The following is a 12,967-nucleotide window of genomic DNA, read 5'->3' as shown; positions in this document are numbered from 1 at the left end:
GCTGCATTTGTTTGAGCACAAACTGTACTATTGTGAAATATTATTACAATTTAAAAACTTTTATATATATATTAAAATCTAATTTAGTCTTGTGACGCAAAGCCGAGTTTTCAGCTGCTGCTACTCCAGTCTTCAGTGTAACACGATCCTTCAGAAATCATTCTAATATGCTTATTTTTTTATTACTATATTCATTCATCATATAAGACAAAGAACAATGAAATAACTTTATTCAAACACAAACATATTTACTCAAACTCTGAACAAGCGCATACCTGCAACCAAAATACACATAAATAAACAGTATTGGATAGATGTCTAGATCTAGACGTATCAGAAAATGAACCAGAGTGATTGCATATATATCAAAACAGAGCTTACTAGAAACATTCATATCATAATATTCTGCAGAAATATTCCATGATTACAGCTGTACTTATGAAATGACAGTTGCATTACTGTTAAATTTCTGTGAAATTGCAGTTATCGAGTTGTTGTTTAGACCTGCACTAAGACTACAGCTTCACTGGAGATTTGAGTATCTAAAAGCAACTGATTTCCGTCATGTTGTCTTATTGTTATGTAATACCAGCGAGGGCTTTTGACCTCAAAACAATCCTTTCAGTTCCTCCTGTGATGTGCTGTATTTCCACTTTATTGAGATGATGAACAGTCCACCAGTTTGCACCTGAAAAAACAGGCAAATAAAGTGCCAAGTTGTCCACAAAGAAGAGATCCTGATAATCAGTGATTAGACACTGCAGGATTTCCCATCTCCTCGCCAATGGACTGACTCCCAAAGCCACTGTCCTCTTTAGAATCTGGAAGAAAGGAAACATGTTTTATTCTCAATATACTGTTTAATGAGTTTGTGTTGGTGGCAGAGGTGAGAGGTTTCTCTTTCAGAGGGTGAACCGGTACCTGTGCTCTGCTTGTCCTCTCTGGGTTGGCTGTCTCTCAGCAGTCTCACTCCTTCACTCACACCCAGAGACTGCAGCGCCTCCACCAGGCCGTCCACAGGACCACCACTCAACTGAACATGCAAATAAATATACTTAATAAACCATTCATAAGGATGCCAACCAGCAATAGATCTACAAATACAAAATCCCTCTAGCCAAACAGATACAAGCTACAATTCTTCTTTAAAAAAAAAAAATGTTTTATGAGTCGGTAAGTAGCTTATATGCCGCTGCTGTTTTGACTTGTTGAAATCAACTGTTTTAAAACAAGGTTACAATCGTTTTTATATCTTACTGACATTAGACGTAATGATTGCTATTCATATCAGATTAGGTAAGACAGTATTGACTATTATAATTTGGCTGGTAGGTAATAAATCAAATAGACCAATGTAAAAATGGGTTTAGAGGTTGGCACTGTTACCAGCATAAACACTGTTTTGTGAACCTTTCATTGCACAGCAAATGTGATGCTATGCAAACAATGAATTTCTAAAAAGCCGTGTTTTATTATTAGCACTGTCGCTTTCCCTTTTTGCTTGCAAACTCATCAGCGTTCATTTGTTGTGGATTCAAGCTGTTAGGACACCATCCACTGCATATAGTATTAGTAGCCTAGTCTGGCTTTCTTTCCTTTTATTTATGGATATGACATATTTTACAGAAGGATGAATGACAGAAGTCTGTATTTCCCACGAAAACCATCCCGACAGCTCTAAAAGATCAATTATCATAGGCTAGTGATTTGGGGTAAGGCCAAACACTGTTTGGAAGATGTATAAAGGATGTATTCGCTCACTGTTTAAATTTTGTTAATTTCAAACTAAAAAAAGTTACATAGTGTAGCTTTATATTACTTCCAGCTGATTAGTCACACTTTAAATGGAAGGTCAAGCCAAACGCAATACATTGTGGGATATGACAAGAAGCTATACTGTATATTGCACATTTGACAAATAAAATCGTCATGCAAGTAATCCATGCATATAGAAAATTGGCATAATGTGCAGCATACATACATTATACTACAGATAAAGTCATCGGTATGCTAGTATGCTGTTCCAAACAGCTATGTGCCAGTGCCTATGTAACATTATAACAGCATTTGCCAATTCGAGAGAAGAACGACGAGTCTCTTACCTGGTAGTTCTCGAGAAGCTTCTGGCAGGGTGAGGCACTATCCTGGTAAAGGTGAGTGAGTGTGAGCATGCCCAGTTTTTCTGCCAGCTCTCTCCAGGGTACGTGGTCTTCAATGAGAATACTACAGAGTTTTGTGAGGACCTCACTGTCCAAACCCTGGTTGGCTGCAGGAAGAGGAATACAGATCAGTCACGTATGCTAGAAGCATGAGTTTGTGAGAACATAACGCATGCGTTTAAGTCTCATTACCTTCCTCAGTGCTGATTTTGGTTCTCTTGTGGGCGAGTGAACTGGGCTTGGGGCCTTTCCTGCCATCTAAAAGATCTCTAACCTGTGGAAGATGGTGGGGTTTCATAAGTTTAAATGTTTCGCATTTATTTATTCATCCACCTTCAAATGTTCACACATTATACTTGATTATGACGAATATAACAGCTCAAACCTTTTGGCATTTGGCCAGGTCAAATGGTGTGTGTCCCACAGCAGGTCTCTTGCGTGGGTTAAATGTTCCTCTTTCAGATGATATCGACATGCAGTGAACTTGCTGAACCATGTGATCTGGAAGCTGCCTGTTGACTTCATTCTTCACGCACTCGTCATCTTCATCCGAGGAAGACGAGCTCTGGAAGAAAAGAGGCTCGTCATTCTCCATGCGTTTATCAGCACCTAAAAAAGAAGACAAAGAAGATCATTAATCAAACAAAACTTTATTTCACTGAACCCAAACTTGACTTATTTCAGTAATTTGCTCTGGATATGATTATTCTTAATTTCAAAGGATAGTCAGTTCAAATGTCATTAATTATGAGTGACATAATCAATGAATGTTACACATTATGAAAATCTGGACAAAGACTTTACTAAAATCACATGCTATATGTGACCCTGGACCACAAAACCAGTCTTAAGTCGCTTGGGTACATTTTTAGCAATAGCCAAAAATACATTGTATAGGTCAAAATTATAGATTTTTCTTTTATGCCAAAAATCCTTAGGATATTAAGTAAAGATCATGTTCCATCAAGATATTTTGTAAATTTCCTACCGTAAATATATCAAAACTTAATTTTTGATTAGTAATATGCATTGCTAAGAACTTAATTTGCACAACTTTAAAGGTGATTTTCTCAATATTTAGATTTTTTTGCACCCTCCAACAGATTCCAGATTTTCAAATAGTTGTATCTCGGCCAAATATTGTCCTATCCTAACAAACCATACATCAATGGAAAGCTTATTTTATTTTATTATTAGCTTTCAGATGATGTATAAATCTCAATTTCAAAAAAATTGACCCTTATGACTGACTGGTTTTGTGGTCCAGGGTCACATATAGTAAATGTTCATCTTTGCTCTAGAAACAAAACAACATGAGCATATTCTTAATGACTTTTCTTTGTGGTTTCTAGGCCTTCACAGATGTTTACGTGCATCATATTTGTATTAAATCTGTAGGAAAGAAGATTTCTCAGTTACCTGCAGCTATCAGCATGGAGCAGAGAGGTGGGGAGCCCTGACTGGCAGCAAAGTGAAGAGGACTGTTGCCCCCGTAGGTACACATATTCACGTCAGCCTTCAGCTGTAACAGAAACAACAAACATAAAACTGTTGTGGCTGTCTGCTGAAGAAGTGTTAAATCAGGGTGAAATCATTACAGTATATGAGTGATGCTGAACCACCATGTATTTACTAGCTGCCTGTGTGTCACAGTGATATTCCAGAATGAAAGCAGAACGTATGAGTTGATTGATTATGGTGTTGTAAAATACACTACTGTTCAAAAGTTTGGTGTCAGAAATGAATACTTTTGTTCAGCAAGGATGCATTAAATTTATCAAAATATTTATATTTTATTCAAATAAAAGCTTTTAAACATTTTAATCAAAGAATAAAAAAATTATACTTTAAATTGTAAGTATATTTTACAATATTACTGTTTTACTGTATTTTTGATCAAATAAATGCAGCCTTGGTGAGCATAAGAGACATCTTTCAATACAACTGAAAAAAATCTTAACAGACCTCAAACTTTTGAACGATAATGTGGGTCATTTGTATCAGTCTCAAATTTCCTACTTGGTGAACCCCTAATAGTGACATAACAACTAATCCAAAACTATGACCATCTGAACTGTTCAACCCTCCGTTGGTCCTTTACCTCGGTAATGAGATAACAGGCCAGTTTTAAAAGGTTGTCCCTCACTGCCAGGTGTAGTGCTGTGCAGCCACTTTTCTGCTCTGGCATGTTAATCTTTGCTCCTGCCTCCACCAACAATTGAAGACAGTGCTCTCCATCTTTCTTTACTGCGAGATGAACTGGATATTGACCTAAGAAACGTCAGGAAAAAAGTCTCAGCATGTTAACATAAGTTGTAATATTCCAAATGCAACCTAAGCACCATTTCAATGATTGAGAGACAATGGCATGTGTATCTCTCACCTGAGAAGTCAGCACAGTTTATTAAATGGGCATAGCGCTCTCCCAGCAGGCCCAGGATCAATCGTAGTATGGTCTCATCGCCGGTGTGAGCGGCCAAGTGAAGCGCTGTCCGGCCCTCTCGGTCCAGCAGGCTCGGGTCTGCCCCTGTTTTCATCAGCATCTCAACTAACTTGGGCTGCTTTGTGATCACAGCCAGATGCAATGGAGCCTGGAGAAAGAAAGAAAGATGAACTTTAACATGACATAGGAAACCAAAATAAAAATCTAATAATTATTAAAATAAAAAATAAATAAGATAAATGAAGAAACTAAACAAAACAAAAACAAGAAAACAATAATAATACAATTATTAAATAATAATAAAATAAAAATGTCTTCGTTTAAAAAGAGCACATATCTGTTAAATTACCTGATTGAGTTTGTTGAGTTTGTTGATAAACTTCTGCTGTGGAGTGTTGCTCAGGGCCTGAATAAGCTGTTGCACCACAATAGGTTGCTGATGGATAACACCCAAGTGCAGAGGCCTATGGGAAATACAATACAGATTAAAATAAACTTCAAGTCTGATCACTATTGTCTAACACTTATTCCCCCCTCTTCATTCAATACAATTGTATCTGTGTACCAATGTTAAATTTAATAAAAACGTCACTACACTATAATTTCATTTACATTTATTCATTTAGCAGATCATTTCATCCAAAGCAACTTACAATACACTAACTATACTAGAAAGGTTTAAAGGTAGTAGACACATAACCAAGTATTTAATTTAGTATAGTTGACATGTGTTAAGGCGAGGATTCACAGAGCCCAGGTGAAAACTGAAAGGCAGAGATGTGAAAAGACATACGTGTCTCCGTTCTCATCTTGCACGCCACACAGACGTCTTTGCAGAACCAGCAGGGGGCGCACATCCCCTGTGCTGCAGTACTGTAACAAAGCACGAGCAGAGTACTTTGCCATCAAAGTGGCACGATTCTGCAGAGCTGTGGCTGGAAACAACACAGGAAGGAAACATACATCACTGAGTGCATATGTACCTAAAATCTCAATGTCTTGAGTTGAGTGGTGGCTGGCATAATTATACTCACCAATCTGAAAGAGCTGCTGCTGCATTTGAGAACCAGACTGAGTTTGTGTGTTTGTCGGCTGATTCTGAGATCCATCAGCCTGTGGGGTGAAGCCTGACATCTGTGCCCCGCCGCTATATCCACCACATCCACCACTGAAAAACCCTGAACCATCCATCGGATGATTAAATTGAAAACCTAAGGGCGAAATTGACATAAAATGTTACATTTATGAACACTCTTGTGAGCACCAGAATAACTGAACTGGCAATCTACACAGGGAGCTTCTGAGTTCAGGAATATAAAATGTTATACCTCCTCCCATTCCACCTCCTCCTGCTCCAGATCCAGGACCTCCGAAGGCCCCTGCTCCTCCTTGAGGTCCTCCCCGCCAGTGATCATAGGGCTGAGGAAGTGCCTTCATCCTCTTCCTCTGTACCTCTTCTTTGTCTATGGGGGAACAGGAGGCGACATGCCATCAAACATGAGAAATACCTCTGATGGACAACATTTGATGGATCAAAACTACTGTTCAAAAGTTTGCGGTTAGTAAGTTTTTATTTTTTAGAAATTAATATGTTTGATACTGTTTGCAAGGATGCATTAAATTGATCAAAAATGACAGTGAAGACATTTACAATATTACAAAAATGTTTCTGTTTCAAATAAGTGCTGTTCTCCTTAACTTTCTCTTCAAAATATCCTGACATTTTTTTACAAGGGTTTCCACAAAAATATTAAACAGCACAACTGTTTTCAACAATAATGAGAATTGTTTCTGAATGATTTCTGTAGGATCATGTGACACTGGAGTAATGGCTGTTGAAACAGACCGCGGACATTTTAATGGTAATGTACACAATGCCAAAAAGGAAGTGAAACACTTAAGCAACGGAATGAGATATAAACAACCCCCATATGTATGTCAGGACAGTTCGTGGTAATCTGTTGTTTTAAATGCTTTATTCAGTCTTAAGGACCGATGTTTAATATAGCACTACTAACCTTGATTGTGAGGAATGTACGTGAACTGCTTGGGTTCGCTGCAGCCACCTCCCTTCTTCCTCTTGAGCTGCAGGAAGACTGTGACAGGACGTGTGATATCTGCGCAGTGGTACGGTGGGGTCTTAAACACGATCGCATACTGACGGAAATAAAAACTGTTATTAAACATTTGTTGTAAAAGGCTAAACTCTGGCGGCAAAATCTGGAATCATCAACCATGATATGCACGTGTCAATTTATAACACACCTGTTTGTGGACATCAGTAGGGGAGAAGTCTCCGAACGCCTCCCATCCTCCATCATCTTCCTCCTCATAAAAACGAATGTCAATATCGTCTGGAAATGAAGGAGAATAAACATTATTTGATCTAAAAGGATGGGAAGGACTGTCAATCCTTTTTGAAATTAGATAATCATAATAACCTTTTTGAACTTTATCACAGAGCAGAAAGACCTCTTCTCCTCCCAGCACTGATCCAGAGGTTTTATCCATGCGGGAGATCTTCAGATTCGAAGCATTTGGTGATTCTAGGTAAAGTTCAGCACATTTTACATTAGTTATAACAAGATCAACAGCACATACTTTTATAATTTACACTGCCGTTCAAAAGTTTGGAGCGGTAAAATGTTTTGAAAGAAGTGCCGCATAATATTTTTGTGGGAACTTTGTTAGATTTTTTCTGGATTCTTTAATGAATAGAATGTTCAGAACTGTTCAAAACTTGCAGATAAAAAGTAATTTCTTTCTAAAAAAAAAGTGACAATTACATAGAAATACAGGAAGTTCTAAAAATGATATAACAATTTTAAAGTAAAACTAAATTATAAAATAAAATAACAGACAACAAACTAATTACATTTACAAAAAATAGAAAACTTATTTGATTAGGTATTAGGAAACTACATAGGAGTAACATTTTTTAAACCATATTTTTTAAACCACATTTTTTAAACCATAGTGCCTATATATTATTTTGTTTATTTTGGTAGATATGAGCATATGAACTCTCAACTTTGAGATAAGTCCTCGGAAAATGTTTGTTAATTGATTGTCACTAATTCTCTTCTTGTTTGGCGGGACTTACTACTATCATAGATATGGTTGGAGACAACTGGCTTCAAGGCTCTTGTGAAACTCCCATTGCTGTCCTGCAAGTAAGCAGTGAACTTTAATCTCACAATGTTTAGGTCCACGATTTTGCCCAGTTCTTTGGCCTCTTGCAAAAAAGTCTGTTCCTCTGCATCTGTATGAGAGTGACAGAGAGAGCAAGCATGTCAAATAAATATGTAAGCAGTTACTGTATGTCCAGTTGAATAATGAAATCACAGACTTACCAGTAAATTTATATCCAGACTCTTTCATCCTCCTCTTCTCTTCTCTCAGCCTTTTCGTTAATACTTCGGCCACTCCTCTCTTAGTGACATGGAGGATGCCTAAATTACTGAATCTAGACATAGAGGATGCGAGGATGAATTAAGATTGCACAGCTACACATAAACATCACTTAAAAGCCACAAGCGTCACATGATGATACTCATTGCCTCACGCAATTCACTTTAATCATAATAACAAAGAAAGAGATCATATGAGCATGATGAACAGTAATAGTGTTCACTCACTGTGCTGTGAGATCATTAGGCCCGACATCAATGGTGCATATCCCGTTTTCATTGCAATGGCGACCCACAAGGCTGTGCGCGTGAACACGAGGGGGGTCTGTGTGCGTCACTAGCTGAACCTCTATGCGAGCCTGACCCAAGTAGTTTGACACCTGTAGAGGGGGAGTGTGTGTGTTTATGAATGGACTGTTTATTTAAAACCTACATTGCTACATTTTCTATGTTGCATAACCTACCTTGACTGTGGGATACGTTCTTTTGTTCCTCTCACTGGAGGCCCCTGGCAGACCACCATGGGATGGGCCCTCACATTCATACCGAAATCTGAATCCTCTCTGTAACACACAAACAACATTATTCATGTAACACCTTACTCACTGATAAAACCCTGTTTTTGGGGAATTCCAATGTATACTTTTTGGAATTATCCCACATTGCCTGCACATTCAGTGCAACACATTACGAATGTGGACAAAATGACTTGTCATCACTCATAAAATTATATACTTTAACATGAACATGTCAGTATTGTCAAATACAGTGGAAATGAAGCAAATAAAACAGGCATATGAAGACTTTTGTACCTGCTTTGGCTCCTCAATTATCTGCAGGTAAGGCCCATGAACTGGAATAAAGATCAGATCATATACAGTAAATTATCCTTATATTTCCATTTTAAATCAAAAGATAAATGAACAACAAATGAAAAACATCATTAAATGCATTAACACACTCACCTGTCTCTGGCACAAAGGGTTCAGGTTTCACCTCAAAAGGTTCATGCAGATATTGAAGGTCCACTATAAACTGTAAGGACAAAAGATGCCATGTACAAAATGTTGGTGTTTTTATATGAAGTATAAATTTATGTGTCTATTAAACCCAGTGTCTTGAGGATGAAAATTATGCAGCAATTATAAAGTTCTGAACCAATGCCAATAAGCCAAAATATAATTGGCCTGATATAAAATTGTGGACTATTTTGTCTAAATATATATACAAAAAAAAGTAATAAATAAAAATAAAATACACTACAAGTGAATTTAGGAATCACAACATTATAATGTACAGTACGGATATTCAGGATATTGACATTTGTAAAAATTACATTTAACAGTGTTATTAAATTATTACTGTTTTTAAAGATTAGCTTTAAGTTAGTGGTTAACAATGGTAAAGGTAATCTAAATGTAAAAATATCAATATTAAAATGAAATGAGTATTAAAATGAAATATACTGTACAATATCGGCTGATACGATTGTTTAAAAAAATCTCCAATATTGAGAGATAACCAATATGGTACCAATATACTGTGCATCCAAAAAAAAAAAAAAAAGAAAACGCTAAAAATCGTCACTCTAAACCAAACATCTGTTGTTAGATAAACTACAGCAGTAATATGGATGACAGGTGGCTCACCTCATTGTTAAACTTCATGGGATACTGTGTTTCATCCATCCTGTAATGTAGAAGAAACAGAGGAGCTCTTATTGAGACCGTCTCGCACAAAGACAAACCTAGAACTCCAAAAAAAACCAAGAGCTGCGGTTCTCTAATACAGTCATCATGCTGAATCAAAACATCAACTGAGCTGCAACCCCCTACAGACGCATTTAATTTCCCCAGTTTTTCCCCCACAGCAGTATTCTGAAGGCGCACACTTACCCTACCTGACAAACAAAATGCAAAGAAAGAGGCTCTCAGATTTACAGTCCGTAAGACCGTTTCACTTTCAGTGTCAGAACGAGGATATGTGCAGCGGCCTCCCTCCTTCTGTCTGGCTGACTTGCTTGCATTACTTCCTGGAAGTAAGGCAGTGAAAAAAACAGAGGAAAGCCCCCAGAATACCAGCTCACTCCTGCCACTGATGTCAAATCCCGAGAAATGCAGGTACAAGCATTCTCACACAAGTCACCAAGCCTTCTCATATCTAAATTCCCTCAAATTTCCAAAGTCTTTTTTGAATTCCCTTCTCTTTTTTTGAGGTACTTTTGAAACAAAATTCCAATAATGTTTCCTTTATCAATATTTAAATTAAATTCTGTGAAAAGAACGTCAAAAAATTCCACCTATGTGTAATTGACTAAAAACGTATTTCTGAGTCGGTGTAACTGATTTAGTCAGATATATCTCCATAGTGCCGTGCCGTCAATACAAATGCCTTGAGAACAGCCCTGAAAGACGGGGACTGCCCCCCATCTGTTGGCCTGCCCTTGCAGCCACAAATCTTTAAACCCACAAACACTTCCACTATAAACCAAACAGGAAATTGAGCTGAAGATCTCTTAATGATATAATTACTAATAAATGATGAGAAACGGAAATGTTTCATTTCATTATTGATTTATTTATACATTTATTTGTTTATTTATATTGGTTATGCTTGGCTACACTGGATGATAGGATTGCACAAGAGTTTACTTAAACTGCCATTGACAGGAATGAGGAAGCATCGTACTGTTCAGGATGAGCTGTACTAAGATTGCTCTAAAGTAGCAGATATTCTTAAACCCATAGGACAACTAGCAGAGTAAGCTATGAATTTTCTTTCTGAGGTGTCAGGGCTCACTGAGTGAAACTGCAATTCCTGACGTCACTGAAAAGAGAGTAAGACTCTTCTGGATTACAGCCACATCCTGTCCTTATTCTGTGAAATGATGACATCTTCACTTCAGTCAAACAACCCCTAAATCTATCTCATATATAGACAAAAAGATTAATTAAGAAAATGCAAAAGATGGTTTTATCAGTCTAAAACAACGGATGTCAAACCGGGGCCTGGGGCCCCAGTAAACATCCAAAGGTGCAAAATTACTGTCAATTATTCATAAAAGTGATATTAACGTAATCCAATTTAATTAAAATGCTAACAAAAAAAAGGTATTACTGGCATCATGTCTTTCAGTATGTTAATATATTTTAATTGAACATATACATCTATTGAAACAGAATCACAAAATAAATTTTTGGATAAATTATTTAATTTTATTGAAACTCATAATTGCTCTCAATAGAAAGGTTGAAATCAAGCGGCTTAGGCTTAAAGACAATACATCATAATGTTCTTTAAAGACTAACCACAAGAAAATGAAACTTGCTCCTTTCAAAGGACCAAAACTTTTTTGATGTAGAAAAATACCAATAAACTTGATTTTAACGGTTCCAACTCTTCCATACACATGAAGTTAAAAGGCAAATAAACCATTGTATGTAAACCCTCTAATTATTTACATATTACAAGTCTATTAGTTTCAGTATGCAAATCTGACTAATTACAAGACTAGATGCGCCATTTCATCACCTCCAAACATTTTGGAGTACATTTACCTTTACAAGTCTCATAACCAAGTGAGCTGCCAGTCAGGAAACCATTACTGGGCAACTAAATGCTGTATGTGCCAGTGATGCCCAATGAAAGGCAGCACAGGTAGACAGCTCACTAGGATGCGAGACACAGCAACAGTGGATAAAACTCTACCTTAGTGCTCCAGCCATTCTGTGCTCTGCAGGGTCATCCGAACCGACTCTGGCCTCCTGTCAGATTGAAAATGATGGAAATGATGAGTGCTTACACGGTATTCGATGGGGGATGTGATTCCCCTGCACATGTAACGTTAAGTCAGATCCAAAAAGTACTGACTTTTGATGGGAATTTCCCGCAGATTCGCGCGAACAGCAGCAAAACACACGGGACAAAACTTGTACATTATCGATAACCGCCATTAATGAACATTTTCACGGTCTTATTATTAATATGCAGTAATACTCTATGCACGCGAGGGCATAACTAACGTTACAGCATCTCTGTAATGTTTTCAAAACAAACTTAAAATAGATTCTCTATGAACCAAGTCATTACTTCCAAATAAGAAAGCAGACTATTATTCTCTATTTATAGACACACATGACTTGTTACAAAACTGATCGGTAATACTGATAATTTCGTTTTTACTACATGAGCACATATTAAACTTACCTTGGACAACCGTGATGTTTGCTTATTCTCGTATAGTTTCTATTAGACGTCGACTTAACTAAACCACTGCTAAAATCTTAGCAAACGCCTGAAAAACATAAACAAAATGCACCATCCATCAAACGAATCTGTTCCAGTTTCTTTAATAAATATTTAGTGAATACTCAATGCGAGCATACATGAATCTAACACTCGTAGGACTGGAAAGCCCCGACTCGGGGAATTCCGCAATCACGTGGCCTGATGGGAGAGTTTTGATTGGTTCTTATACCAATCATTATTTGCATGTTCTCCAAAACTTCCGCTCGAATAGCAGTTTTACTTCAACTGCTAATAAAAATAAATCATCCCATACTTAAAGCTTATAGCAAAGTTAGACTATGAACTGTCCAAATCTGATAATCTAATTCCGTCATAACTATGACATAATGCAATAGACAGGATTGCTTAAAGGTCAGAATCAGAATCAGAATCAGAATCAGAATGAGCTTTATTGCCAGGTATGTTTACACATACGAGGAATTTGTTTTCGTGACCGAAGCTTCCACAGTGTAACAGAATGACAGTGACAGAACAAAAAACACACATAATAAAAAATAAAAAATAGCACAAGTAAATAAGGAATACAAATATATAAATCGACAATTGTATGTGCAGGTATATTACAATAGACAGTTTTGTAGGTGTGTGTTTCTGCTAAAGGTGACCTATTATGCCTTTATATAAGATGTAAAATAAGTCTCTGATGT

The 12,967-nt window shown here is 37.1% G+C and overlaps 1 protein-coding gene across 1 annotated transcript; it reads right to left on the bottom strand.

The window, feature by feature from the left end:
- Positions 1-213: 213 nt before the first annotated feature.
- Positions 214-12,456, bottom strand: LOC107696896 (nuclear factor NF-kappa-B p100 subunit-like). The gene is made up of 25 exons (XM_016497465.1): positions 12,398-12,456; positions 12,219-12,306; positions 11,721-11,776; positions 9,662-9,701; positions 8,978-9,047; positions 8,825-8,865; positions 8,477-8,575; positions 8,241-8,392; positions 7,956-8,068; positions 7,706-7,864; positions 7,044-7,148; positions 6,868-6,956; positions 6,621-6,759; positions 5,931-6,065; positions 5,637-5,813; positions 5,396-5,537; positions 4,952-5,066; positions 4,543-4,750; positions 4,261-4,430; positions 3,579-3,681; positions 2,545-2,768; positions 2,352-2,433; positions 2,103-2,266; positions 922-1,033; positions 214-821 (listed from the first exon to the last, which is right to left on the bottom strand). The coding sequence occupies exons 3-25, from the start codon at positions 11,735-11,737 to the stop codon at positions 745-747; spliced, it is 2,733 nt and encodes a 910-aa protein (XP_016352951.1). The 5' UTR covers positions 11,738-11,776; positions 12,219-12,306; positions 12,398-12,456; the 3' UTR covers positions 214-744.
- Positions 12,457-12,967: the final 511 nt, after the last annotated feature.

Source organism: Sinocyclocheilus anshuiensis, unplaced genomic scaffold (genome assembly GCF_001515605.1).
Source record: "Sinocyclocheilus anshuiensis isolate Anshui unplaced genomic scaffold, SAMN03320099.WGS_v1.1 scaffold1224, whole genome shotgun sequence".
Taxonomy (NCBI): domain Eukaryota; kingdom Metazoa; phylum Chordata; class Actinopteri; order Cypriniformes; family Cyprinidae; genus Sinocyclocheilus; species Sinocyclocheilus anshuiensis.
Note: the sequence above shows the minus strand (reverse complement) of the source record. Positions and strands in the feature narration are given on the sequence as shown.